The following is a 25,519-nucleotide window of genomic DNA, read 5'->3' on the forward strand; positions in this document are numbered from 1 at the left end:
TTTTTTTTTTTTGTGTGTGTGTGTGTAAATTACATAATTCCTTTCAAAAATGAAGCACAGCAATTCAAATTTTCCAGTTTTTCCAATTCAGTTCTCTGGATCAGTGACTTTAAAGAAGTTTTATTAAAAAAATAAATCAGCAGAACATGTTCTTAGGATATCATATCTATTAAGTATTTTTTTTCAGAAGTTCCTCAATGTGTGTCTGTCTGTCTACCTGTCTATCTGTCTGTCTGTCTGTCTGTCTAGCTAGCTGAATTACAATAGTTTGTTGTTGTCATAATGTGTGATACTGGTAAAACATACTGAAAATCATCTGCAAAAGCCATACTTCAAGAAAGGTACACTTTTTTTTTTTTTTTAAGAATGTTGCTCTTGGTTGCTTTTATTGATAGTACTGCTCTAAGAGGAAAGGGAAACTGTACTTCCTTTGAATGTTGAATATATTTCCTTTTGTATTCACATAATCCAAAATAAGCTGTATTAAGTGACATGTTTTATTTAGCTGCCTTTAGTAAATCTGTTAATAAATCTGAGTTGCAATTTGGAAATGGAAAACTGCAATTTCTTCAAAACATCTTTTTAGCAAGAGCAGAAGAATACAAGAAAATAAATATTGAAGAAAAAAGATGTTAAACTTGGAATTTCATTTGCATGCTTAGTGTCTATGGAGAGACAAACTGTTCAGTTACGAAATCACAGTTTATTTACAACATCATTTGATTTAGTAATATTAGAAAGTTATTAAAAATAAAGACGAATAATCTTCCATGTTTTCTCAAGTATGAGTGGATACAGGAAGCATCCCATATATTTCTTTTAAGTTTTCTTCATGGGCTTAAATCCCCACAGGTTTCCTCATGCCCAAGTTTCTGTGCACCAGATTAAATTCTTTGAGATGTATGAGTGGCTTGAATTGGTATGTGGTAGAATAAACCAACTGAAAATAATAACATAATTCTATACTATGCATCACAATAGAAAATGGACTTAAAAAGAATGGACTCAAGCAGAACATGCCTTTGTGCACAATATAGGAAAAATATGCAAATGAAACATTTGCTGATTATGGGTATGCTCTTTGGGATGACCTGAATGAGTGTAAGCAATTTGTAATATTGTCTTTTTTTTTTTTTTTTTTAAACAGAGGCCTTTACAGAAGGCTACATCTTGCACCAATTCAAATAAATAGGTGTTTATACAAAAACTAATGTGTAATCAAACCTCAAAACACCAGTTCTGTGTCATGAAAATATCCTTAAAAATGCAATAGTCGCCATTTCTGTCTTTATTTTCAATACCGGGAGTGTCCTGCAAGTAGTTAGGAAAGGGAACATGGAATATACTGACATGCATCTCAGACATCGTATTTTATTATTTGTGCTTACTTGCTCGAATTTTGCTGTGTGCAGCTGTTTATGATATTAGGATTTATTTTCTTTTGTCAGATTGTTTTTCTTGCACAATATTTAAATGTTGTCTAAGTACTTGTACTCACAGAAAAAAAATCTAAGATTTGTTTGGAAGAGAGGTTCATTTTATCTTTGCCTTGAAGATTTATTGTTGAAAGGGGTGCAGGGTAAGTGACAGTTCAAGTCATAGTATTATGTACTGTGCACAAAGAGAACAGCACTTGGTTGATTTTGCTTCACTGCCACTTCTCACAGTACTGTGTTATCACTCGGTAGGTGCACCTGTTTGTTCGGTTTGCACTCATAAAAAAGTATTAAATTTTTATTCTCATTAAATCTCAGCACTGTATTTGTAATGTGGTTGTAAGAAGATAACAGTTTTAGAGTGCTCATACAGATGATTATGCTTATAAATTTAGTTGTAACTGCTGTGAAGTCTTTTAGGATTTTGATCTGTACTTTCATTGGAAGTCCATGTTGCATTTAAAGGGAAAGAAGGAACCTCTTTCAGATTTAACCACTGAAACTTCTTTTAAAATCTGCTTATTTTAAGGCGAAGTGAACAGTGCTCTGACACGTTGACTGTTAAATAGTCTGCTATGTAATAGTGTGAGCAAATGTTATCTCCATCTGTGGTCTTCACTGAAGCCTAAATAAGGGAGATATTACATCGAAGAACATTTTGAATATGATGCATTTGCTGTTGTAAAGGCCAAGTTTATGGCACTTTTGTATTGCAGTATTAGTATTTGGAAAACATGAAGACTATTCATTCATGTAAATGAGACTGCAGATGAGGAAGGAGGAAAGACTGGCAACTCTGTAGTTAAAATAAACATGGATAGAGTGTCCCATAACACATTTCATTTGATATCTTTTCTTTTGAGGATTTTTCTCATGTCTCTGTTCCTTCCCAGTTTTAAATGCTTTGTGACAATAACAAGATGGTCTTTTCTTTTCTTTTTTTTTTTTTTTTTTTTAAATAGAAAAACAACAACAAAAAGCAGATGTATAGGTCCCAATTGTGATGATTTTGGGTACTGGTACATCACAGAGAAACCAGTCCCACGCAAGCGCACTGTGCAATTATGTACCCGTGCCAGTGTTCCTGCAAAATCCTTGCAGCTGTCCTTGAATAGCTACTGATCAAGGAGAAACATGTTCATAAAGTGGCACATGAGGTGGCTGACCTGTTTTACTGTAAATATTGAAATATATTTAAAGGGCATTTCCAAAATTGGACCAGCTAACTCCAAAGAATTCCTATTTTCTAATTTTACAACATATTAGTTAGATTAATATTGATGACAGAAACATTGTTACTACGATATTGCAAGGAGCAATCACTAAAATGCTACTGGGATTTTTTTTTTTTTCTTTTTATGCTGTCTGCAGAGGCCAGCTGCTGCAACTCCTAGCATAGAGATGCTTCATAGCTTCAGAAAAACTGGCAGAAACATGGGATGCCCTTTGCACATAGCATCAGGGTGCTGTGGGCAGGCCAGCTCACATGGCATGATGTGCCCTGCTGCAGTGCTACTGCATGACTGCCACCGTCATGTCTGCTTCTTGCTCTCTTGGTGACAACCTTGAGACAGCCACTTCAGGCAGTGCTGTGCTGCTGGGTTATGGGCCCGCAGTTCATGCTATCAGCAGGCATTTATCTGCTTGGGCACCTTCACATGGATATTCAGGGATTTCAAATCATTCACTTAAATACTTTGATGAAGTAGGCCCATAGTTACAGCTTTCATTCTTTGCTTTTCTGAAATTCAGTGTGTAATTAATGCAAATTTACAAGATGTTTTATCAGTTAATTAAAAATCCAAAATATTGTTTTTCAATTTTTTTCTCCTGTTTACGCTTTTGTTCAGCAAATGGATTCTTGGCTTGGGACCAAATAACTATGTTTTCTGTATAATTAAGCACTAAATGTACATATATGAGAAGGACAAAAATGAAAGGAATAGGGGGATAAAATGCAAAGATTTAATCTCTCTAAAATGACTGTCAGTCTTGTAAGTTCATCATTATTATTCTTGATGCATATTCTTAGCTTTTAAAGAAAATGCCAAGACTCGTTAGAAACTATTTAAAGACCATAAATTCTTCATTGGGGAATTCTTTTTTGACTTAAACTCCATGTTATTTCTAGGATTTTGAAGGCAATTTATGTACCGGCTAGCAGTGAACAGATTATGGGCAAAAATTATCTCTGCATTACTGTGATCAGAGTGATGAGTATTTTGGTTTTGTCTCCTGTTCGTTTTCTTTGCCATTGACAATTTATTTTTCTGTTGTTTCTTTTCAATTTGAGCTCTTCAGCATGCCTATAAATATTTTGTGGCATCCATTGGGATGTCATGGATTTGTACTGACTTTGGATTACGTTTATTTGTACTTACACTGAATCTGCAGTAAGTCTGTTGAATGTAAACCTTGCAGAGCTTTTCTCCCATTGCTTTTGTTGCACTGCAAAAGATCGTTCTTAAGCTGTTGTCTTCATCCATATGGCTGAAATTTTACACAAATTGAAAAAAAACTACTTCAGAAAATATGGATAGATTATGAGAAGCTTGTGATATTGTATAATTTACACATTTTCAGAGAAAATATTTTGTTTAACCCACAAGATACTAGCTATTAAAAGCATGTGGAGAATAAGTATAATCAGAAATTCTGAACTAAACAAGCACTTCAACAGAACAAAGTACTTTTTTTACTTAACAAGGCCACAGTTATTGAAAACTTAACACCAGTGCCAAGTGTAATTTTGTTTGTGCAGCTCTTGGTGCCTTGGTCTGGTGTTAATTTACTGTGTAGGGCTACACAGTGAAAGCTGGCCATCATTTCTGCTCTTCTGCATTATTTTGTGCCAGAGATACAGCCCTTTTATCACATACTATAATCTTTTACATTTGCCCGAGCTTTGTTGGATACCGAATATCTCAGATTCATAATGACACAGATTAAGATAATAAACTTTGCCCTACAATGAGTGATACGAAAGTGCATTAGAAAAGGGCTTAAAAGGATGTACTTTACTAAATTCACGTCCTTTATGCCTGCTGTGCCTTAGCAGTGTACAAGCAGGCTCTGAATTATGGGTGGGGGTAAAGTGAACTGCAATGGCCCTGGTGAACGTGCCCATTTATGGCCTACTATCGGGGCCCTTTGGCTCTGCCCCTGGATTTCATTAAGTAACAAAACACTGCCTTGCACGCTTCCTTCTGCCAAGAAAACCGTATTTGGCAAACTTGTACAAGGTGGGTGTTATTGTCTTTTAAAATCCTTACAACTTCCAGTCTGCAGCTTTTAAAGCAGATCAGTTGTTTCTATACATGATGTGGTTGAGCTTTGTTATTTGAAAAAATAATTTGGACTTTCTGGGCTTTATTTGCTTTCAGCGAAGGCTATAGTCCAGTTTAAATAGTTCAGAACAAGCAGATCAGCCTTGCATTTGTAGCTGAATCTGAGTTATCATCAGGAGCTTTCTAACCTTCACGATCTCCCTAGGAAATCTAAACATCTATGTCCTGTCTTCTTCTGCTGTTTCTTCTGCTTCTTTCTTCAAACAAGCGAACAAACAAACCCATGTCATTACTCCTGTTGGCAAGGGTCATAGCTAAAGAAAATTTCTACCCTTTTCTTTATTAGGAAGTTATGAACAGAGACTGAAGATGGGTAATGGGGAATAAACTTTTTATCAAAATAAAAGTTCCAGCTAGTTTAGGAAGTAGTTGTAATGTGGGAAGAATTGTTTTTATCTGCTAGTAATTGTGTGAAGCAGTGTTGAGAGATGACACTTATTCTGTTAAAACAAGGAACAACCGTGTTTGCCTTCCCCGTACTCATTTTAACTAAGTTCAACGACTTTGTTAGCACAAAAGTTTTCAGGCGTATCCACAATCGACAAAAGGAGTGTATCTGTTATTGCATCTTTCACAGATTATTTCTAAAATACCATTTGGTAATGTACAGTCAACTGTGATGTTCTTACAAACAGAAATTTAATTTGAAGATCTTTATTGATTAGGAAAGTAAAATTACAGGAACACACAGAAGTAGATATTTATCTGAAGAGCACTGCCTTTTTTCAGCGATCAGCCTGAAGGCCATGGCCATGCTGAATAACCTGACGTTCCGAGTGAAGCAGAAAAATATTTTTTCATTGTCTCTAGACTTCTGGTCTAATGCATAGGAAAACGTTTCCAGATAAAGCTCCTGGATTGCGATTCTCTCTTTAAGTGTTTCTTTGGGCTATTCTTATTTGTTTAACACTTGCTCCTATGAGGGAAGGAGTTGAGGAACTAAAGGAACGAAGGGTTTTTATATCTGATGGCACCTTTATGGATTTATTTCAAAAAGCTGTTACTCCATTTAAAAAGTAATATAGAATATGTGGATGTTTCATTGTAACTGAAAAGTATGATCAGATATGTTTAGAAATAGAAATCCTAGGACCTGTACAAATGTGCATGAGTGAGGATTAATGAACACCATTCAATTGATTTGGATAAAAATCAGCTTTTTTTCTTTTTTGTGCAAGCAATATTTTTTGCATAAGCAAATATACACACTTGGAGCTCTGTCAGTCCCCAGCAAATTCCAATGGGGTCTTTTGTGAGATTGTAGAGCGCTCTGCCAAATGTACTTTCAGATAAATTGTCTGAGCAAAGTTGTAATCTAAAAATTTCCCAAGAAAGGTTCAACTCATGCAATTTCCTGCCAATTTTGCAAAGTCAATAACGAGGATGAACGACGTACACTTTGACATCTACCATAAAACGTCAAGTAAATAAAAAGACTTTTCATCTTCCTTTTACCATTGTCACAAATGTAAAACCATGCTAAGTGTCACAGAGGTAGGCCATGCCAGAGGTTCTCCCCAGCCTGGATTTTCCCGTGCTCTATTCTGTGCTTTGCTCACGAAGCCATACCTTTCTGTACAGTAGGAAGTACATTTTCACTATATCAATATATCAAAATTCGTCAAATTGTGACACAAAGCATATGTCTATCTAAAAGAAAAAAATGCATTCAGAAGAACTCAAATCTGTACTGATGCTTCTTTGAAGTGCATAAACCATGACAATAGTAAGCAACATCCAGTGACCCAGAATCTTGTACAAAGCCAGTTTAACATACATTTCATCTGTCCTTAATGTTAAGAACTGTTTACAGAAACTGTATTTGGTTAAGTTACTTTTTATTGTCATCAGTAGATAATGTCAGTCAGATGGCTCTGAATCTGCAGAAGGCATTACTTTTACTAAGGCTTCACTGAAATTAAATTTGGAATTTGAATCAATGCCCAGGAATGATGTCAGCTATAGCAGATTAAATTTGCTAAGGTCTCTTCATTTTAAATGTGTTTTTAAAACAAAGCAGATAATTCTTCCAGACTTTGGCCTTTTAATGTTTTAGCCTTTGTTTGAACTGAATAGACGATTATATTTTGGGTTATTGAACATTACATTTTAAATGTATTTTGTAGTGCCTTTGCATACAAAAACATGGATTTCATAGATGCATATGTTTGAACAATAATTTGTAAGTAGCAAGACATTCAATATTTTATCTGTCTTTTGCATGCTGTCATAATTGTGCTTTTATATTTTGAAGGAACAAGTGAAAGGAAAAGCAGAGAAGTAATTACTGATGTGAGGATTGTCTAGTACTTATCTTCAGAAATCAATATACAAAATGGTTCTTCAAATATTTAGTACTGAAAACAGTATATAAGACATAGGAAAATGCTTAAATAATTCAATTTTCTGTCTCTGAAAGAATTGTGTATTAGATATGCCTGGCCAGGATTTTGTGTTGTTGTAACAAGATAACTCTGCTTTTGTTCCACCCGGTGATATGCTTATGAGCTGAAGCCTGAAAATTGCTAGCCTTTTTATTTTTATCTGATGTTATATTAATAGCAGCTGTCATTATTATTTATATCTTAATGTTATAATTGAATCAATGGCATCCTGCAGCAATGAATCCTGTAGGTAAATTATATAGTCTATATCCTGCTATTGAAGAGAATGTGAAGTGTGCAGATTTCAAGTACTTTAAAAGAACTTTTAAGTAATTGGAAATACAAAGTGCCAGCTTGCAGCAGTGCAGAGCACAGCTTTGCCAATGCAGCTTTATCCACAGTGGCATTGCTTTGCTCCATCTTAGACTCCCAGAACCCCAGTTTTAGTTGATAGGGACCACTGCAGGTCAAGCAGTCAAAGCCTAGATCAAGGTACTTGGGGGCTTGTCTAGTCCAGCCTGGAACTCCTCCTAGGACGGAGCTTCCACAGCCCCACTTCCAGCTTTCAACCACCCTCACGGTGAAAATTCTTTTCAAAATATTGGAATTTCTTATTTTCCCCCTAATACCATAATTCTTTGTTTCTTCTTTTTGCCTCCTTTCCGTCGATGTGCACCTCTGAGAAGAGTCTAGCTCCACCTCTGTCTGTTTCCTTTGACTGGGGAGCTGTAAGCAGCAATAAGGTCTCCCTTAAGACTTCTTTTCTCTAGGCTGAACTGGCTCAGTTCTCTCGGCCTCTCCTCATACATCATGTGCCCCAGAGCCCTGGTGGTCCTTTGCTGGATTTATGTCAGTATGTCAATGTCTTTCGTGTTCCAAAGAACCCAAACTTGGACATGATTCTCCAGGTGTGGTCTGACAAATGTCAGCTAAGGGCTCAGCAACCATGAAAAGGCATGGGAAATATTTGTAATTCTTAGGAGGAGAACTGACAACAACCCAACAATGATATGCTGTTCTGTAAATCCGCATCATTCTCACATATTAATTTTTGTATGAATAGCATGAAACAGTGAGTGGGATGGAGAATGTGAACAGTAAATAATTATCCAATGTTCTTCTAATGGAAGAATTTAGGGATAGCATGTATAGCATGTGTTACACTTAAAACATACACATGACAATGTATTTTCTGTAATGTGTTACTGAAGTGTAGAGCAAAATTGCCCCAGGATGTTGTAGAAAGTAATGAATAAATGATTTCATGAAAGCTTTAAGGGAATTCATATGGAAAGAATCTAGCCAGGGCCAGGAGACGTGCTATCAAATGCAATCACAGAATCACAGAATCGCCTAGGTTGGAAGAGACCTCCAAGATCATCTAGTCCAACCTCTGTCCTAACACTAACAAAACCTCCACTAAACCATATCACTAAGGACTACATCTAAACGTCTTTTAAAGACCTCCAGGGATGGCGACTCAACCACTTCCCTGGAGAGCCCATTCCAATGCCTAACAACCCTTTCAGTAAAGAAGCTTTTCCTAATATCCAACCTAAACCTCCCCTGGCGCAACTTTAGCCCATTCCCCCTTGTCCTGTCACCAGGCACGTGGGAGAATAGACCAACCCCCACCTCTCTACAGCCTCCTTTAAGGTACCTATAGAGAGCGATGAGGTCTCCCCTGAGCCTCCTCTTCTCCAGGCTAAACAACCCCAGCTCCCTCAGCCGCTCCTCATAAGACTTGTTCTCCAGACCCCACACCAGCTTTGTCGCCCTTCTCTGGACTCTCTCGAGCACCTCCATGTCCTTCTTGTAGCGAGGGACCCAAAACTGAACACAGTACTCGAGGTGCGGCCTCACCAGAGCCGAGTACACGGGGACAATCACCTCCCTAGCCCTGCTGGCCACGCTGCTTCTTATACAAGCCAGGATGCTGTTGGCCTTCTTGGCCACCTGAGCACACTGCTGGCTCATATTCAGCTGCCTATCAACCAGTACTCCCAGGTCCTTCTCGGCCAGGCAGCTTTCCAACCACTCATCTCCCAGCCTGTAGCGCTGCTTGGGGTTGTTGCGCCCCAGGTGCAGGACCCGGCACTTGGCCTTGTTGAACTTCATACAGTTAATCCCTGGCTCAAAAAGTCTCTTGTTTGGGAAGGTGCTGAAGAAGGCTCATTTTATGCTTAGTTAATTTGTTCCCTAGCTAAGTAACATTGGCTGTTTCTGCAGATAGGATATTGGCCCGCAATAATCAAATCAAAGGTCTTGATAGCCCTGATATTGCAGAAAAGGGGCTGTTTTATTGAATGGAAGGAAGATACTATTAAGGCTGTATCCAGCATTTGAGTAGTCACAGTAATATTCTGGCATGTTCTTCAGGTCCAACTTCAGTCATGACCATTTAGTGTAAATGTGCAACAATTTTAGAGTTACAGCTCAAATCATGTTTTTATTAAAAGTGTCAGATTAATAACCGGTGCACATTCTTTCTGTTTTTGTATGTCAAAATGTAATATCTTTACTTAAAAATAGGATCACAGGAAATATTTCCTGTTGTGTAAAATTCCTGCCCCAGCCCATGCAAAGGATTGTGCCACTGGGTGGCCTCTGGCTTTGCAGCTGCACTTCACCATTTGCATCGGTGCTGACATAGGCAGCAGCCACACAAAGAAAAGTTCTCCAGGCAGGAAGACCTCAGTGGGATCTGAATCAGGTCTTGTCCACACAGAGGAACTCTCTGAGTTATATGGTCACTTTCTCGAGCAAAATCCCAAAGCTCAACGCCTCAGTTTACAGGTTTGTTAAAATCAGTATGTGCTCACCAAGGTTTTGCTGTTTTATTATTTTATTTTATTTTATTTTATTTTATTTTATTTTATTTTATTTTAATTTATTTTATTTTATTTCTTACATGTCCACTCAGGCTATTGATTTTAAATCAGAAAAGGCTTATTGTCCAGCTTTTACTTATCTTTTATTAAAAGTCACATACATAATCTGATGGATGAGCCCATCAGTGTTGGAAGCTATCAAACATATGATACTTTAGCTAACCAATAGGTATAAAAACCCAATACCCCCTCCCCCTTTCTGCATGAATTTCTTCTTTCTGATGACCATCTAAGTTACTTCCCGGAAAACAGCTGTGGCAGCACAGAAAATAGAACTGTTTGAGAGCTCAGCTGGGGTGCTCAGGCTGATTTCACAATGGAGATACTTTAACAAACACTGAAAATTGTTTTGATCATGTAAGAGTGACAAATGTACCATTTTGTGAGAGATTTAAGAACTTTTTTTTTTTTTGGTTTATCAGAAAAATAACGTGATTGGAAAATGATCTGTAGGTATGAACAAGAGTTAGCAGTGTGCTGCAGAGAAGATGTGTAAGGCAAAGAAGGAAAATGGAAAAAAGATGCTATTATTGGAAGCTGGAGCTAAAGCAGCTGGAAATCAGGGACAAGTTATTTTTTTATTCTTATTATTTTTTAAAGAACAATTAAACATGAACAATTCAGAAACAAGTTGGGTTCTTTCTTACAATTATATATTACTCTAAGCTTTAAAATAAAAAAAATGTCTTTTGTAAAGATACACTTCAACAATACTATTGCTCTTGAAAGTGATGTGGAATTAGTCAAATTGGTGTGCTAATCTGTGTGCAGCACTGCATCTGGCTGGATGAAGCAATACACATTTCAGATCAAAAAGCATGCATTTATACTCAGTTCTATCCATAGATATTTTCTGAAAAGTCAGAAACAGAAATATTTTCATTTTGAGTGAAGTACAGACTGCTGTTTGTTGCTGAAGAGTTTCTAGAATTGATAGCACGGATATTTTGAGGACACCCTCTCTCTTTATAAGAAAATGACTGCATTCCATTAACAGAACAGAAAATTTGATTCTACCAGTCAAAAGAATTCTCCTGCAAGTAGCTGAGCATTCATGAGCTTATAATGTACTTTCCTGTTGCTTCTCTGTGGGATCCTCCACTCTCTGTTTTTATAGGGTATTTTTGAATATCTCAACCCAAGCTAATTGAAACACGTATTTTAAAAATCAAGTTTAAAAAATGGAAGTAACAAAGATACAAGGGACCACCTACATTTCTGATTTCACATTTTTGTCTGTTCTCAAGCTTTAGAGAGAAAGATTCCATTGTCAGCCTGGGTATTCACCTCCAGTGTTTTTCATAGCTGGGGAGTGCTTCTTTACTTCTAGCCTAAATGGTGCTTGTTGCAAATTAATCTGATTACTGTTTCGGCCACCCAATTAAATATTGAGAAACATTGATTATTTTTGGTTTGTTTTTTAGTATTCACATACAATATATATATAAAAGTATTATATCTTGCCAAACTACTCAATACAGTTACTGTATCATTTCTTTATGCTAACTTTATTCTTTACTTACATTCATCTATACTCATGCAATTCTTTATTCTTATCTACATCTGGACTTACTGAAATTTGCACACACACAGTAATAAAGTTTGGTGCCTAAAACTGGATAGAAGAGTTCACCTGAGGTTTCCTAAACACTTCCTGTATTTTGCATTTTCTTGCTTATAATCTGAAATCCACACTTTTTATTTTATATTTTATTTTATTTATTTTATTTTATTTTTTGTGGCAGTTAGACTTCAGGGACTTAATAAGGAGCAGGGAAAGCTCTAACCTGCTAAGGTAGCTGTCAGATCAAGCAGAAATTTTTCAGCTCTTTTCCCATCTGTAAGCTGATAAATCCATGTTTGGTTTATGCTCAGTCTGTGTTCTAATTCAAGGACAACTGCCTCACTGTTTTATTAAAGATTTTTTTACATTTTTGAATGCAGCAGCAGAGTGAGTTCACTCCTCCAGCTGCCACAGCTTGACACAGGTTCCATTTGAATTAACTTCCAGGCATTTTTTTTCTTTCGTATTGGTAAGAGGTTCACAACTGTTTACATGTGGTAAAAATGCTCAGAAATAACACTGGTGGAGATTAATACCAGCAGGAAGCACATTCAAGGAAGTGGCAACTTAAATTCTTATGATAAATAAACAAGCAAAGAGAAGCAAAATAAGGCAGCCCAAAGAGGATCCTGATGTGCTCAGCTTTATAGGGCTTACTCTTTTACACTCCTTTTAGTAAATCTCTATCACAAGTACGACTTCACCAGCCATATCAAAGTACAGTCATGGGTGTTTGTAGCTATACGAAGGCAATGGGTAAGACAAGAGGTCCAGTGGTGGCTTACAGTTCCCACCCCACTTGCAGCCCTACCTGTGGCTGTAGGATAACACCAGGTGCAAAGACATTTCAATGAAAACAGACGGTGGTGGAGGAGCTACAGCTATTCCTACGTATATATAAAGCTCTTTTGATTTTACATCTTCTGTAGGATGTATATACTTGTTGCTAATGTACTGGTCCACCAGTAATGCCTTTGCAATTCAGCATTGTTCAGTTGCTCCCCTGGCCTCAGGTTTCAACCTGTAAATGTGAATAGCTTTACTGGCCCCCACTAACAGGCAGTCTTTCTACAGATGTTTAATATCCAATTGTTCAAAGGTCGATAAAATATGAATTAATAAAGTAGATAATTAATTTATGCTTTTAGAATCTGTCATTCTAAAGAAGTCCAATATTTAAGAAAGAAAGTTTATTTTAAAACTCATTATGTTAGTTATGGCTTTGATTTGAATTAACATATTTCTCTTATATTTTGTTTGGAAAATATATTCAAGGACATTTATTCCAAATCATGGGTTGATATGAAAAACTTGACAGTGGGATGTTTTGCCAGCACAACTTTAAAACTTACCTAAACTTTACCTTTACACTTTGGTTGAACTTGCCTGTTCCAGTGATATTAAACACAGTTAAGTGATACTAAACATCTGACTGTCAGCAGAGGTTTGCTCTTCTCATTAATCTTGTTGCATGCTAGACTGTTGAACTAAGTTTTAAATGTGCTGCCAGTTTTTACCATCAGTTGAATACTCCAATCATCTTTTAAGATGTTTATAAGCCAAAAGCTGGATTCCATCTTGCTGGAATTAAGGTTAAAATGCACAATATGTTAACAAAAGACCCTTCTGAATTCGGCAAGGATTTCAAGTAATGTAGCAAGTTCCTGAAGTGCAGAGGTTCTGAACAGACTAATTTTGAATCAGATAATATTGTGCATACCCCAACACTGTCATGTCATGTACTTAATAACATTCAATTCTCTTTCATACTGACTTTTAGAGATTATTAATTTTATACAGATGGAATTCTTTGAAACTAGAAGCTGTGAAAATTAAGGTTGAATTTGTTCATTTTCTTAGGTATCTTACACATCTGTTGTAGGTTTTTTACTATAAAACATATTATCCAGGTCAAGTTGAAGGATGTAGGGAATATGTTCTTGGCTCTTTGCTAGGTACTCTTTATATATTTATTTTTGTACCATGTGTATACAGTACCAATGACTCCATCTCTTGTTAACTGAAGCAAATGGCATTTTGCAAAGGTTTTATGAAAAATTCCTTCTTAATAAATCAAGGAATAAAACTACTGATTCTACAGATACATTTTTTTAACTTTAAAATTATTCAAAAATATTTTTCTACATCACAAGAACCATTTTTGTATTGAATAAAGACATAAGAAATACCATACTTCTCTCACTTAGTATTCTGTTCCCGATGATGGTCAGGAGAAAATACTTAGAAAAGGAATATAACAAAAAGACTATATATAAAGTAATCCTTCTGTACTATGCTTTTTTACCTTATGATATTCCACAGCTTGTAGACATCTTAAGCTGGAGGTTGCATCTGAACCATTTTGTTAAACAACCCTTGTTGGACTTGCACTGGATGTATTACTTAGTCCTTTTTGAATTAATTTATACTTTTGGTCTTCTGTAATGTATCGTTCCACACTTAATAATGCAGCTCTGTTAACGGTAGAATCCCTATGTTGCATTTGTACTTTGAGATAAAGAGAGGTTTTTCTTCTCTGCTGGCATCTGTTCCGTTATAGCCTTTTATAAATATCAAGAGACATTTTCTTGTTGCTATGGTCCTTGTGGAAGTAATATATAGCTGAAGGGAACAATTTTCTTATTTTCGTTGTTGAGTTGTTCAAAATGGATGCTTGAAATAACCTCTTTAGATAGTAGTTAGCTAAGACAACTTCACTCCATGCTGTAATTGTCTACACACTTACTGCACCATGGACTAGTTATTTTCTTTGCCTCTGATGTAGTTATGTGGGATAAACTTGAAGATGCCTTGTCAAATCTGGTTTGCCTTCTTCCTTTTGCCTTTTATTTTTTTCTCTCTTTCTCCAGCTGTATGCCCGTACCAATAACTTGGCAGTTCATTTTCCACAGTCAACCACAGCTTTTGTGTTTTTTGAGAACACCATTATCCTTCTGATTCTCTGTCGCAATTTAATTCCTGTGTCTTATTTCATCAGCACTGCCAGTTCCAGAATGTTTTTTTTTCTTCTCCCAAAATCAGCATATTAGTTTTGCAGCCAAACTGCTTCTTGAGGAATTCCTAAAACTTGGTTTTTGTTTCATGAATGTTCCTCATGTACATGAATGTACCTTGACTTCAGCCATTGCTATTAAAAAAGTTTGCCAATTCTTTGTAAAAAAAGCAGTTAAAAGCCACAAAGCCCTAGAAAAACAATAACCTCTATTTTCTTAGGTTGTGCTGATTGCCCATCACTGTATGAGCTACATGCAATTGCTATAGTTTCTATTTTGATAAACTTTAATCTGGCCTTCAGTGGTTTTCTATAACCACATTTTGAACAAAGTAACCACAGCCTCTCGCTTTCTTTCTAAAGAATTACAATGAACTACTGAAAAGTTATAATGGAATCATAGCAAGGAAGACCTCAGAACTATTCTGTACTTTCCATTCAGTTTCACTCAGACATCCCATTTGATTCCTGCTATTTTTCAGCTTAACTTAACTAGTAAATTTCTGCTGATCAATTCCCACATGCCTGGAGATGTTGCATGTAACAGTGAACTGAGCATCTACCTTACAAAGCAGGTCAAGGCGATCCTTTTTATCGCTTTGCCTTGCAAAACTCTCCTGCTTCATTTCATTCATTGACATGTAGCACGCTTTCCACTGAACATTTGATTTCCTCTGGATTGCCAACTGTCTTTCTTTGTTTCCAACACTTTTCAGTGGGATCTTCTCGAACACTTTCCAAGTCCACTTATTAAAAATAGCCTTTGTTTTATTTTTCTATTTCTTGCTCCTGGTGATACAAGACCTTTAACCTTTGTAGTTCTTTTTGTTTGGATTATCTGTAGCACACCTCTCATCTCTGCAATTATTATATATTTTTTTCCATTCCCAGAATATTTACTATTTGGCTCAGTAAAGTAAATGAATGATTCTTTAAAGTAAATGGAATAAAAGGTCATATTCAAAGCAAACTTTATAAAAGGTGTGCCTACCTAAGGTATCTGGGCATTCTGTTGACTGCTGTGAGGTCCTAGATGACATTAATGCAGATTTGAGACATCTGCTGTAATTAACCCAAGTTCACTTGGTGCTGAACCTGTCTGTGACTGCTCACACAGTAATGACAGAATTTTGGAGCTGGTGACCTCTAGTAAGGGGCAGTATTGAATGAACAGATGTGACAAGGTCTTAATATGTCATACCTAGATTTGTAAATAGGTATCTGTTTGTACCTTGAGGGTTTATCAGCTAATTTGATTGCAAGCTTTCATAGGTATTTGCTTTCATTTTTAATTGCCTAAAAGCTTTGATAAATCTGACTCAAAGTTCTTAACTAGTATGAGATAACATGCACATAGCAAGCAAATGGAAGATAATTTTTCTCTTTGCTATACTTGCTAGTTGCAGGACAAGCTTGCTAGTTGCAAGCTTGCTAAGCTTGCTAGTTGCAGGACACAAGATTGAATATACGTACATTAGTGATTACATGAAGAAACCCCAAATAGAGTAAATCAGATGTAGGAAAACATACTAAAATAAAAACATTAAAGGGAAAATACTCCTTGCTGACTCTCCTTTTTTAGGTCATCTAATTACTGTTAACAGTTATCAACCTGTACCAATCCCAGCTCTGTTATCTACTTAACTGAGTCAATGCCAATGCACTGTGTAGTCTGTGTGTGTAAGCCTCTCAAGTTGCTGTCCATCAGTTACATAAGGCTGATAATGTTATTAATGTATTCTGTGGAGAGTCTGAAAATCCAGCATTGCTGTAACATCGGTATTTTGCCATTGCAAGATTGCTAGAGACCTGTGTTTTTAAATCAAGTCCTTGAACTTTAATAAGACTAGATACTGCTTTTTGCTTTACTATGCTTCTTACTGGTTAATAATGAACACAGATGGGCATCTCAAGCAAGCTAGGAACTCCGTTCATGAGGGGACTGTAGCACAAATACAGGGTTAGCCAGGGCAGAAGCACGCAAACAGAACAAGAAAAGGAAAAGGCCAGAGAAAATCTATCTGAGATAATTTATCATCTCAGGTGCAACCTTTCTCATTGTTCTGACTTCCTTAAAATAACTGCTTCTTGTTTAGTATTCTAGATCACCTTTACACTGCTTTGTACAAGAAGGGCACAGGTGTATTTCTGAGCAAGTCAGGTCAGCTGTAATTCCTTCCCTGGTCCCCCTGTTGTTGCTTATGGACTGTAATTTCTGGTTGCCCTCTACTCCAGCAGCAAGTTCCTGCCCTTTCTGCCCCACATCAGCTGGTGCAGCTGTGGGGAGCTAATGCTGCTTTGGCTCAGCTGCTGCCTACTTTCCTGCAGGGGAGGAGATGCATGGGGCTCTGCTGCTGCCTTCTCTGAGCCTTGCCCACAGGAGCTGAAGGGATGAAAGCTCTTTCCTTTCCCAGTGCCTCCATGAGAGTTTCTTTGTTCACATTTCCAAGATAGCAGCATATCTTAAAAAAAAAAAAAAGATTTTATTTATTATTATTATTATTATTATTATTATTATTATTATTATTTTAATTTAATAGTTGGTTTCTCTCTCTTTAGGGGTGTGCAGAACATTTGCTTGGGCTACCTCCTTGTTTTTTTAATGCCATATCTATCCCTTTTTATGTGTTTCCTTCAGCTTCTTTCATTTTTGAAGACAAGATTTTATCCTCCAATGTCATCTTTGGTGGTTTGCTGTATCAGTATAAGCCTTCAGCAAGGAGGCTATTTTATCTGTCCTTTGGCTAAGCCTTTCCAGGTGTTTCTGCTGTAGGAATTCCTATTGTTTTAGCAGCGTGTGCCCACAAGGAGTGAAGCTGTTCCTGTTTTTCTTTGTGGAGTTCCAGTGAAATCAACAGGTGTATCTCCAGTCACAGTGGTATTGTTTGGGCAGCTTGTTCTTCCCAGAAGGATACTACCTGCTGATAATACTTCTCTCCAGTAGATCAAAACAGTGTATTTTCAACTACATATTTTCTCGTGAGGGGGAGGGAACAGCTTACATGCACTATTTTTTTTTTTCGTTGTAAAATTGGACAACAAGAACAGGGAATGCTTTATAAGAAAAAATAGGCCCTTAAAATTCCCTCTGTCCTTGGAGGCTTATGTGGTTTCCATAAATACTTCAGTTCTTTGCATTGCTTCAGAGGTCTGGAAGTTACGAGGCAAGGAAGAGCCCAGATCAGTGTGAGAGTTCTCATCAGTTATTATCTGGAGGGATATTTATACTTTTTCTTGCAAACTTTAGTAGGACTCCATGCACAACAGGAGTGGAAAGTTTGGAAGTTTCCAAGTGGTTCCTCAGTGAAGTTTCAAAAATACTACTGCCTTTAACCAATAAATGTTTTGCAGTTTCTGAAAACAAAACAAAACAAAACAAAAACCACACCATAATTGTTTGTACCTCTTCACTGTTGAAGAGATTCACTGTTGAAAATTCTAAGAGATGTTGCTCATCCAATGACTGTTTTTTGGACATTGCTAGTGAAGAACGTGGGACTGACTATTATTGGTCTGAGTCAGGAATAAGTCTCTGAAAGTCAGTGAAATAACACCAGTTTAAAACTGTGTATGCATTAAAAGCAGAGAAGTAAATGAAATGTACTATTTAATTATCCACCTGAAATCAATGTGTAACAGATGCATCTCAAATTGGTTTATAACTCCCATAGGGGATATTTTAAATCTTGAGCAGAAAAAAAAGATTCCTGGAGAAAGAAATCAGATTAAAAAATTCTGAGGAGCATTGGGATTGTTTCAAATCAGTGAGCCTCTTCTATATTTTTCTGCAAGATCCTGAATACTTAATGATATTACCCATTTCTGGGTAAAATGGATGGATGGGAACCTATCATCCGTGTGACATCATTGTTACAAAGGTATAACAAATCTGTAACAATGAACACAGATAAAACTGTCCAATTAAAGCCATACTGAGGTATGCATCTGCTACCTTATGCTCCTCCCAGTCAGCATCTTGAAGACCCTTGTCCTCAGAGGTCTAGCCCAGCCCAGTGGCTGGCTGCGATGACAGCAGCTGGCAAAGCTCCGGCACGGTTACTGCCACTTGGCACACGCCTCTTGCCTGGCTTCTGGTGCAGCTCTCACTCTGATTGAAACAAACACAGTCACTGAGAGAAGTCTGTGGTATATTTGATTATTTGGCTGCTGCTTGAGAAACAAGATTGTTGCTGATTCACCGAGTGAGACAGGTGCTATTTACAAAGTACAGGGGGTGCATTGCTAACTTGAGTCTGTGCTGAGCAGGCGAGGAAATCCTCCCCTTCGCCCTCTCCAAAACCCAGCCTTGGCTGTACAACCGGGTGCTTAGGTCTGCACTTGAAAGACAGCGCTGGCAACATGCTGTGCGGCTGGCATACCTTTTAGTCCTCAACCCTTGTGCTGTTTATGTGCACTTAATTGTCTTGCTGGCAGACACGCAGAGTTCAGCATCAGATTTTGACACAGGCATGCTGCTATCCCAAAGGATTTGCTGAGCGGGCTGTCTTGCAGCTGCTGCATTTCCCACCAGTTAAATTGACAGCTACCTACTGTGTGGAGTTGCTAGGAGAAGGTGAACAGTCATCATTACAGCATACTCCTTCAATAACAACCTGTAGAGCTCTCTGATTTCTCTTCTGCAGGGATTTATACTTGTCTTCACTGTCGACTTAGCATTTGTTCAGTCATTTTCTTCTCAAGAGGCTGGTAGATATTTATTCCTTAAGAATCAGTTCAGGATCAACTAAAGAGAAGAAAGTGCTAGCATTTGAACACGTGCTCTTTGTAGGGTGATGTGGCTGATACTGGCTCCTACCATCTGCTTTTCTATTGCAGCCTGTTTCTCCAACCTGCAGAGCAGAAGCCAGCCTTTCTTTCCTTCTGGATCGTTAAAACCATTCACATTTATCCTGCATGGCAATGAATAGTCCATTTTAAGGAATCTTTTGTGCTTCTGTGCGTATCCCTACAGCAGACAAAGTGCATGAGGAAGGAGCTTGTGCAGCTAGTCAGTAGTGTAGTAGCTGGCTCACACGTATGGATTAGACTCGTGAGGTCAGAGGAGCTGTGTGTGCTGCTCTGTGCTTGTGTGGGGGGGAAGAGTGGATTTGTCTATCCAAGTGAATAGCAATTCAGGCAGGATCATCCCTCAGCTGTTGTAATTCTGATGTGTTTTGATGTGAAAGCTGCTACTGTCTAACGTGCGTGGATCTTCTGACATTTGTAGTGGACTAAGGAATGCTTTTACTTGCTGCTGAACCTGACTGTAACTGTATCGCTGTAGGACAATAACGATGGGGGCTCGAGCGACGGAAACAACTCGGGAACTGGAAAGCACCTCTGTAAAGTATCAAATAGGAGGACATGCAGAGAAAATGTGGCAACGGCTCAAAGGAATGTGAGTAGCTTCTGTCCTTGGCTTTTGTTTTGTTCCCCGGGAAAGACCGTTTTCATCTGTTTGTTAAAATGACTAATTAGCAAATGGGAGAGTTATCTGTAAGCTGTGAATAGTATTTGCTTTCATAATACAGTACCTCACTCTCTTATATGATGGTAGTTAGATTAATGTTGGATCCTGTGTAAGGTTCAATCACCTAATTTAAAAGACGTATGACTAGTGAGAGTGGTTATCCAAATTGAAATGCAGGTAAGTCCTTTTATGTTATCACTCCCTTAGCTCTGATGTGATTTTGTAAATGTTAGCTTCAGAATCAGCATTACTGGAGCTGTTCCATCATTCCTGTCAGTGTATGTAGGTAAATATATTTTATTGCTGTTCCATAGGAAGTATCAGTACTTTGTCTTTTGAGACTGCAGGTAAAGAAGCCTGTGTTAAAAGATGCTTAAAGATGCTTAGTTATTAGGAGGCTGCTATGTCCCTGCCTTTTTTTTTTTTCCTCTTGTCAATTATTTTTGTACTTAGCAATACTGAAAGATGATTAAAGGACTACTTTGAGGGACCACCATGCACCTGCACTGTGTAATTCACTCTGCTCAAATGCAAATTTCAGTGTAGACTTTTGGGACTTTTGGTGCAAGCGATCAGTAAACAAATGTCTGCAACTTGTCAGAGAGAAAGTCCATCAAACTAGTGTTCTAAACACATTAAACTTCAGTGCTTCATTTGAAGTATTTGCCTGGTTTTCACTCTGAAAGCTGATGTCAGGACATTACAAATGAATGGACATGTTATGTTTCTTGCTTTGGAAGCAAGGAAATTGCACTTGTTTTACCTGGAAAGATTTGAAATAACGTTTCTAAAAGTATGCCACAGTTTCTATATAGTCCTTCAGCTGTTGAAGGAGCATGTTTGATTGAAACCTATGGGTCACTTTTGAGTGCTATGAGTGTTGGAGGCACTGGCTATGGCTCTGCCTGTTTCCGCTGTGCATTGGGTAGAGATTCAAGCTGGCTGTGGGAAAGGGAGTCTTTGCCACTTGCTTTCTTTCATGAGAAAGTTTGTTTGCTTCTGTGGAAAGTCACTTTTCAGTTGTGGTCACAGATTTATCACAACTTTTCTGTGATATCCTTTTGAATATTTGCTCTAAATACTATCATCACTCTGTTTTAGATTACGCATTTTGGGAACCATGTTGTCCCTAGAAACCTATAAGTGTACCCAATGGAGCAAATATTTTGCTCACTTCCTGATGCCACGTATCTTGCCTCTGACTTTCCACTACCAGAGAGCTCCACCAATTTGTGCAGACTTTCATTTATGTAGGGTTTAATCTGCTGCTTTTGTTCATTTTGTAAATTCTCTATTAATGCCAGAGTAATAGTTTTCTTGGTTTGAAATGCTTTCTTTCAGAATTGTTCCATTAAACAAACAAATGTAAATACTAAACATTACAGACACTGAGTACAACAGCTCCAGGAAAGGAGGTTCAGGTTTCTTTAGGAGTCATTAAAACAATGGTTGGAATTTGTGTGTATCAAAATCAAATGGAGTTCAAGTGTTTGAAAACTGTCTTTCTTAGTTTGGTGCCATCTTCTTGACTGTCATGACTACAAGAAAAGATAGCGCTAAAATACTAGTATTTAAAAGAAACAGGTTATGTTATTGGATAAGGTCTCAGCTGACCATTTCTCAGACTTCCCAATGATTTCATTTCAGTCAGTCACCAGTCAACAGGAAATCACTGACCAGTCATTATTCTGAATATTGTACGGGAAAAGTTCAAAGAGTTGAATTTCTCAGAGCAGATCTCTGTACTCATTTTGTAGTATAAACATCAGTCATTAAGAAAAAGGATTAATTTTGCTGGTGCAGACATATCAAACTGTATTTGTATGTGGGAGGAAAGATGGACAGATAAGCAGGACTGCCACAGACAATGTCATTTGGGAAGAATTGCCTTATGAATTATTGTCAGTCAGGATAATTTTTTCATCTCAGGGAGGGAATTGTTAGTGTGAAGCCAATTACACCCTTATAGTAATATAACTACATTGTAGGCAAGATGCAGTGTGAATTAAGGAGCTGAATCTGTTCTTGCTGATACATTCCACAGGCCTGCAGAGTTTTCACCAATGTATACATATGATTTCAAAACGATTTTACTGTGCTTCACTAGTTGAGAGTGCCGATTGTCTTCTTACAGGCAGGTCATTACTTCTGAAAAAACATTAGATTTCATTTAGGTAACTATCTGCAAAGTTTTTAAAAGCTGCACAGTAGCTCCTTACTTAAAATGAGCTTTTATTTTCTGTTAGTATTTTGGCTTCTCATAGTAGACATTTAGCTTTGGATTTGGCTGCAGAGTTCAGAGTTCCATATACATTTAACTTTGTCTTTTTTTTTTTTTTTTTGTAAATGTAGTTTGTTCTTTGAGATAGTTGAATTGAATATGATTAACGATGAATGAGAAATCATTATTTGAATACCCTATAAGAAAAGCGGGGCACTGTGAATGAGCTTGGATGGAAGGGCCTTTCTACACAGTTTCTATTTTATTCGTTTGCTGTGTGCTGTGTGCAAGTCCAAAGACTTGGATGTTATGAATAACATGAAAGCTACATCCAGCTTCCACCTTGTCCATGTGGCCTTACAGCCGAGCTCTGCTTTCTGCATTGCAAGTCAAAATCCAACTCTATTATCTTCGTTGAAACTGCAGCAGCGCTGCAAACAAGGGGTTTCTTTGGCAGAGAAGAGATTATTTTGAAATTAATAATTTGATCCTTAGAGTTGGTACTGAGTTTATTGATGTCTGAATGTATAAACAAGGTCACTGAAACAGGACTTACAAAAAGGAGGCGTGTACATTTCTGTCTTGAGCATCTGGTCTTTGAATTCAGACATTTTCCATAGGCAGACTGCAAGCTTCCTCTGTTTTGTACCTCAGGGAGAAAGCAAAAACAAATAACAAGTGACAGCTAAATAAGTCATATAATAGTGTGGTTTTAATAATTCTCTGTTATGCAGAAGAGTGGAAGGAAAAGCCATGCAAACCACAGCTGGAATTTATGCTGCGAGCCTCAGGGCAGTGTAGTACACATTCCTCTCCAGAAGGAATCTCCTATCTCCTCACAACCTGGTCAGGTGGATCCTTCTCAGACCATTAAATGGTACTGAGTGTACTTCTCCCTTAGCCTTTCATTATCTTTCAGATAGGACCTTACTTTAGGCAAAACTAAGTCTCCAGATTAATTGTATTCTGGTGTCAGCAGGACTGGAAGATTTGCTGCCCAGGAGAGCTTCTCTTCGGGTGCTGACAGAGCGGTAATGAGATCTGAAAGAGAAGCAGCTTCTTTAAAGCATTTTGCTTCACAGCTCAGAGGACCAGATCTAAAGCAGAGCTCTGTATGCTCACTGGCTTTACAGTCTTTGGTATTCTTAATCTGCAGATAGACTTGACTTAACCCTGTGTTCCTCATTATTCTGTGGAATGATGCATAGTCTGTTTACAGTATACCTTGGCTGTCTGCCACTGCACTCAATGTCACACACAGAACAGGCAGACTCCTCCATACCATACCTTTTTTTTTTGCAAGTAGGCATGTTCTTTGCAACTAGCTTGTCTCCACCACTGTTGAACCTGATATTAGAAGCGAGTACCATTTTTTTTGAACTTTAACTTAATTGTGAGAAAATAACTTGCTTTTCATAGATAAGAGAAATTAAAAAGAGAATTTAAAAAAAGATTTAAAAAGAGAATACGTTCTATTGCCTCTATATGTGAGAGAATATTTGCTATTGCCTAAAACTAATTTGTGCTAACTTGGATGGCAAAAGGGAGCTGAGGAAAAGCATAAGCTTCTTGCCTTACCTTCTTCCCTTTCTGTTCTTCTATGTCCCAAAACAGACCCCAGAGAGTTTTTAGACACTAAAAGAGCCTGACTCTCCTAGACCTAGTTTGTTGATCCTGGAGTGCTGCAGTGACAAGACCCTATCACTGCATGTGTACAAATTTTGTAGAGGCAAAAACTCACTGACCTGGGGAAACTTGACTTGATGTCAAAGAAAGTAGAGAAATGCCTTCCTCCACACTTGCCGAGTTAGAAGTGAGGATGCTTTTAAAAGCGTCAAATGGAATCACAGATTAGCAGCCTGTTAGGTCTAAAAGAGACCAGAACTTTTGGGTAACTTTAGGTAGGGAACCTCACTCAGTCATTCCTTCATTCAGACCCTGAGAAACTAGTGGGAAAGCTATGAAAACTCACAAAAAAAGTTAACTGAAAAGATCATCATTATCAAAACCTAAAGTTTTATGATATGAAGGTTTATCAATTTGTAAATTTTTTTTTTTTGTAAAAAAAAAAAAAAAGAATCAGAGAAGAGCTAGACTTAGAGATGGAAAAATGCTAAAAAAAAAAAAAAAAGATACAGAAATTGTCACTTACAGGTAACTACATTAGAAACAGATGGATATACTGTTCAAGTAGCTTTTACTTGTAACGTTGCCTATCTTTACTTTTTCCTAACATGAAAACTTTTCTTTATAGGAAAATCATAAGCTCTTCAAAAAAATCAAATGATATCTATGTCTAAATGGAATTTAAATAAAATAAAAGCTGTTATTTTTCAAGGATGACTTCAGAAATGATCTGAACAGAAAATTGAAGAAATTACGTAATGATTAACCGGTGATTGATATGGATCCCATTAGTGCTATAATTACAGTAAGAAATGTTCCTTACAAGTTGTGAACTGCTTCTTTTCATACCCAAACCAAAGTCTGTTCCTGTGACTGAGTACTCGAGGTAATTTGCAATTGTCAATTTACAATAATTCTGTAGCATAAAAAAATATATCTAATTAAACTTACAAAATTACAGATGTTACATTTTACAATAACTATTTTAGCCATACTCAGTTACTTAGCCTTAGCAATTTAAAAAACTCTCTTATCCAGTCATATTAGTATAACAATAATATTTTGTTGTTAGAATGGAATTTCCATCATTATCATTTACAGGATGCAGAGAACTAATTTCCCAATGCATATTAATTTTTGCTGAAATATCTAGCACCTAGTGGTGCTTTTGATGGATTAGTGTAAATGCGAGTCCTCTAATTTACTGTGGGTAGGTGAATTGCTGTGCTTATAGAAAGCTCTATTAGAAGTAATTGCAATAGAAGGAATGCTCCACAAGCCATAATTTGCCTGTGATATCACTAAGAACAGGAAAACTCTGTCTTTACTAGTCTCACAGTCTCTATATGATATAACAGGGAAGTTCATGATTTCCAGACCTTCAAATGTACATGTGCGTACACCCCTCACATGTGTCCAATTACAATTAAGTGCTTTATCTGAGAACACAGCAAAGGAAATTAAAGATAATATTTTATGAAGCTGACTGCTAAGCTGCAATTAAATGAAGTCTCAAATTTCTATCCTCTGTATTTTTGTTTAGCTTAGACTTCTACCTCTACTTACG

General features: G+C 37.2%; 1 protein-coding gene across 4 annotated transcripts in view; it reads left to right on the top strand.

Moving 5' to 3' along the window:
• PDE1A (phosphodiesterase 1A) overlaps positions 1-25,519 on the top strand; it is a 183,405-nt gene that overhangs the window by 10,206 nt on the left and 147,680 nt on the right. For 3 of the 4 annotated variants that reach the window (XM_040561584.1, XM_040561586.1, XM_040561588.1), the window contains exon 2: positions 19,920-20,033. In XM_040561584.1, the coding sequence (XP_040417518.1) occupies positions 19,920-20,033 (114 nt within the window). Of the gene's footprint in view, positions 1-19,567; positions 19,837-19,919; positions 20,034-25,519 lie in introns of those variants that run through there. The other variant, XM_040561585.1, reaches the window with a different exon arrangement.

This window comes from Cygnus olor, chromosome 6 (assembly GCF_009769625.2).
Source record: "Cygnus olor isolate bCygOlo1 chromosome 6, bCygOlo1.pri.v2, whole genome shotgun sequence".
NCBI lineage: Eukaryota > Metazoa > Chordata > Aves > Anseriformes > Anatidae > Cygnus > Cygnus olor.